General features: G+C 45.6%; 1 protein-coding gene across 1 annotated transcript; it reads left to right on the top strand.

Moving 5' to 3' along the window:
* The first annotated feature begins 1,589 nt into the window (after positions 1 to 1,589).
* Positions 1,590 to 3,069, top strand: LOC138680609 (uncharacterized). Its single transcript, XM_069767940.1, has 2 exons — positions 1,590 to 1,656; positions 2,139 to 3,069. The coding sequence occupies exons 1-2, from the start codon at positions 1,651 to 1,653 to the stop codon at positions 2,937 to 2,939; spliced, it is 807 nt and encodes a 268-aa protein (XP_069624041.1). The 5' UTR covers positions 1,590 to 1,650; the 3' UTR covers positions 2,940 to 3,069.
* Positions 3,070 to 4,041: the final 972 nt, after the last annotated feature.

Raw genomic sequence — 4,041 nt, 5'->3', positions numbered from 1 at the left:
TCCTTCTACAATGTGACATCCCTTGACAGCTATTAAGACTCCTCTCAGTCTTCTTTTTTGAAAGCTAAACATTCCCAAATCCTGTAACCGTTCCTGATAGAACATGGTTTGCAGACCGGTCACCATTCTGGTTGTTCTTCTCTGAACTTACTCCAGTTTGTTGATGTCTTTTTTTAAATGTGGTGCCCAAAACTGGACACAGTATTCCAGATGAGGTCTGACCAAAGAGGAGTAGAATCCTTAAGGTCTATTCACATGCACTAAGTAGTTGCAGCATTCTGCAGCTAATTTATAGCAGAAAATTCTACACTAAAATTGACATCTAGTGATGCGGGTTTGATGCGACAACCTCTGGCTGTGATTGACAATGGCTGGATACCTACAAATCATGGTTGGTGGACAAGGTTACCACTTTGCTTATGAACATGGCAGACCACTGTATCTTAAAGGCAGGACTTCTACTTTGAAACTGAGAAGAGAATTAGGGTACCGTCACACAGTGCAATTTTGATCGCTACGACGGCACGATTTGTGACGTTCGAGCGATATAGGTACGATATCGCAGTGTGTGACACGCTCCTGCGATCAGGGACCCCGCTGTGAATCGTACGTCGTAGCACATCGTTTGAAACTTTCTTTCGTCGTTCAGTGTCCCGCTGTGGCGGCATGATCGCATGGTGTAACAAAGGTGTGCACGATATTGTATACGATGTAAAGGGCGGAGGAGCTGGCTACGTAGGAGCGCTGAATTCTCCACCTCCCGTGTGTTGATTGGGCGGTACAATACTGTGCGCTCATTCGACAAAGGACTATTGTTCCCAGCGGATAAAACCGGAGCTCTCGAGCGCGCTATTCATTTCTCTCTGTAGCACGTGCTGTAAACAGAACTCCTAAATTCGCTGGATTCCCTGGACTTTTAACTACTAGACTTTTACCGCAAAAGGTATGTATAACGTTACAGCGTAGCATATGTTGCGCTTCAACGGGGATAAACGTTGGAGTGTGGTCGATTGTTCCTTTGAGTAGGGTAGGCCTGAGAACCTCAGGTACACAGCTGTAGCGTGGCCCAATTAATTAATCCTTTTACAGATCGAGATGGTTGACTGCCCCATTTAATACCAGTAGTAACATATATAGTTATTAGATCAATGGTCAGAACATTGTTTTGTAAGCACGTGTATTTATTGTACGTTTGTTTTCTTTTTAGGAACTATGCTCACTTCCGATGAGAGTTCTGTTGTTGCTGCTGCCCTGGTGTTTGAGGCAGCACGTCTCCAAGAGGAGAGACGTCCTAAACGAAAACGTCGCATGTGGACCCGGAGCTGGCTGCAGAAAAGATCCACATTGTCACACATGGGTCTCATAAGAGAGTTACGTGACAATAACCCTCATGATTTCCGAAACTACCTTCGGATGTCCGAGGAATCCTTCAAAATAATACTGTCTGCTGTTACGCCACTCATACAAAGGCGTGATACGCCGATGCGTGCAGCCGTGCCCGTGGAGGAAAGGTTGGCGGTGACACTGCGGTTCCTGGCAACAGGAAGGTCTCTTCAGGATTTGAAGTTTTCTGCCGCTGTTTCCAGACCTTTCCTGAGCGTTGTGATTCCGGAGACATGCGAGGCCATTGTGCAGAGCTTAAGGCATTATATGGAGGTACTACTATATTTTTTTTTGGCTGCTGTGTTATGTCGATATATTATACTAGCTATTGAACCCGTTCTACGCCCTGATGGCGAGCATTTCTATTGGTATATGTTCTACATCCTATCATGTGCTGCTCCCATCCTGCGCCCCCATTCAGACATGTGCTGCTGTGATCCTGCGCCTCCAGTCTGACATGTGCTGCTACCATTTTGCGTCTCCATTCTGATATGTGCTGCTCCAACCCTGCGCCACCCTTCTTTTATTTGCTGCTCCCAACGTAATTTTATTGATTATATAATTTAGATATATTGTTTAGCACCCCCTCTGAGTCACCGAAGCCATCTGAAAAAATGGCTGCCTGCATACTCAGGGTTGTTGACTTTGTTATACTAATCCATACTGCGCCTCAATCACTGTAGGATGTCCACATGAGAGTGTATGTGCATAATATATTTGACCTAATTTGTACATGTTTCCTTCTCATCTTGCAGTTTCCCAAGACGGCGGATGACTGGAAGAGGATTGCTTCCGATTTTGATGAGCTGTGGCAGTTTCCAAACTGCGGTGGTGCATTAGATGGAAAGCATGTGCGCATCACGCAACCAGCCAACTCTGGATCCTTTTTTTTCAACTACAAAGGATATTTCAGTGTGATCCTCATGGCCCTTGTCAATGCGAACTATGAGTTTGTCGATGTGGATGTTGGCATGAATGGTCGAGTCTCCGACGGTGGTGTTTTTGAACACACTTCATTTGGGGAAAGCTTGAGGAACAATGAACTGCTGTTGCCACTAAATGAAGACACAAAAGCAAACCTAAATTTTGTCTTCATCGCTGATGAAGCTTTCCCTCTTCATCCACATTTGCTGAAGCCATTTGCACAGAGAACACTCACACCGGAGCGCAGAATCTTTAATTACCGGTTGTCGAGGGCCCGTCGTGTGGTTGAAAATGCCTTTGGGATTATGGCAAATTGGTTTAGAGTGTTCCACACAGCTATCAACTTGAAGCTGCCGTCTATAGACTTTGTGGTTTTGGCATGCTGTGTGCTCCATAATTTCCTGAGACGTCATGATACGAGCTCCTATTCTCCTCCTTCGTTTATTGATGCAGTGGACGCAAGAACCGGAGATATTGTGCCCGGGGAATGGCGTACACAACCTGATAATTTTACAGCTCTTCAAGCACTTGGATCTGGCAGACAGGCAGACGATGCAAGGGACTGTCGCGAAAAATACTGTCAGTACTTTAATGGTTCTGGAGCTGTACCCTGGCAGGATCGCGCCGTATAAAAAAATATTTTTTTTTGCTTTGCTGTCATATAAACCTCTCTAAATAACTTTAAATGTGATGCCTATAAAATGGTGCTGTTAACCCTTATAGCTTGGTAAACATTAAAGAAAGAATGCGAAGATTTTTGGTTTTTTTTGTAACAATTTCTTGGTTTTAAATTATTAAACAACAAAATATAACATAAACCCCCAAAAAACAAATTATCTCCTTCCACGGCCCAAGAGGTGTCGCAGCGTCACGCCCTGCTGCTCTACTTGAGTCTGGAGGAGCGCTGCTGTCTGCTGCAGGAGCGCTGCTGTCCGCTCCAGGCGCAATTGTCTCGCCAGGAGCTCTCTTACGGTGGGCGGTTCTGTGGATAGAAGAGGTTGGAGAACCAACGTTGATTCCGCTGAAAATACATCTCGACCTCTGGGGCAGGACCAAATTTTGTGTGTTGTAAATTTCTATTTGGTCTGGCACCACAGGGCGATGTAAATTTTATTAAATTTTACAGTTTTAGTTGTCTATTGTGACATCCAGCAGAAAACCACTCGTATTATCTTGATACTTACGGAGAAGGGACGCCGGTTCCTCATTGCCAGAACCAGAGCTGCTAATTTCCCACCCCAGCGATCTGGCCACTGCTGCAGCACCTTAAAGGAAATAATAACAGATCTGGTTAACTATGGAACACGCCATTGGGAAGCGCTCGCTGTTTTGGTCACTTACGTATGTTATGTTCTGGGGAGAATGCCGCCGACCCGGGGGAGGAAGAGGAGTGTCGGAAGGGAGGTGTTGAGGGTGGTGTAGGGGTGCGAGGCCGTCTGCTGTCTGGTGGTGGCGTGGTAGGCCGCTGGGTCATTACTGCGTCTGTAATGTATTCAAATATTTCCGCTACTCTCTTATGTCCCGTATGCAGTTGAAAAACTGTAATCTATGATTGTTAACTTACGTGACGTCATGGACTGTGGGCTCCCGCTGGTGGTGGATGCTGTGGTGCTGCTGGCAATGGCAGGTACCTGTTGCCGCCGCTGTCTCTCTACACATAAAGTTAACAAACGCAATCTTTAAAAACACATGTAGAGTGCTGCAGATCAAAGCTAACAATATACTGAAACATAA

This window comes from Ranitomeya imitator, chromosome 5 (assembly GCF_032444005.1).
Source record: "Ranitomeya imitator isolate aRanImi1 chromosome 5, aRanImi1.pri, whole genome shotgun sequence".
NCBI lineage: Eukaryota > Metazoa > Chordata > Amphibia > Anura > Dendrobatidae > Ranitomeya > Ranitomeya imitator.
Note: the sequence above shows the minus strand (reverse complement) of the source record. Positions and strands in the feature narration are given on the sequence as shown.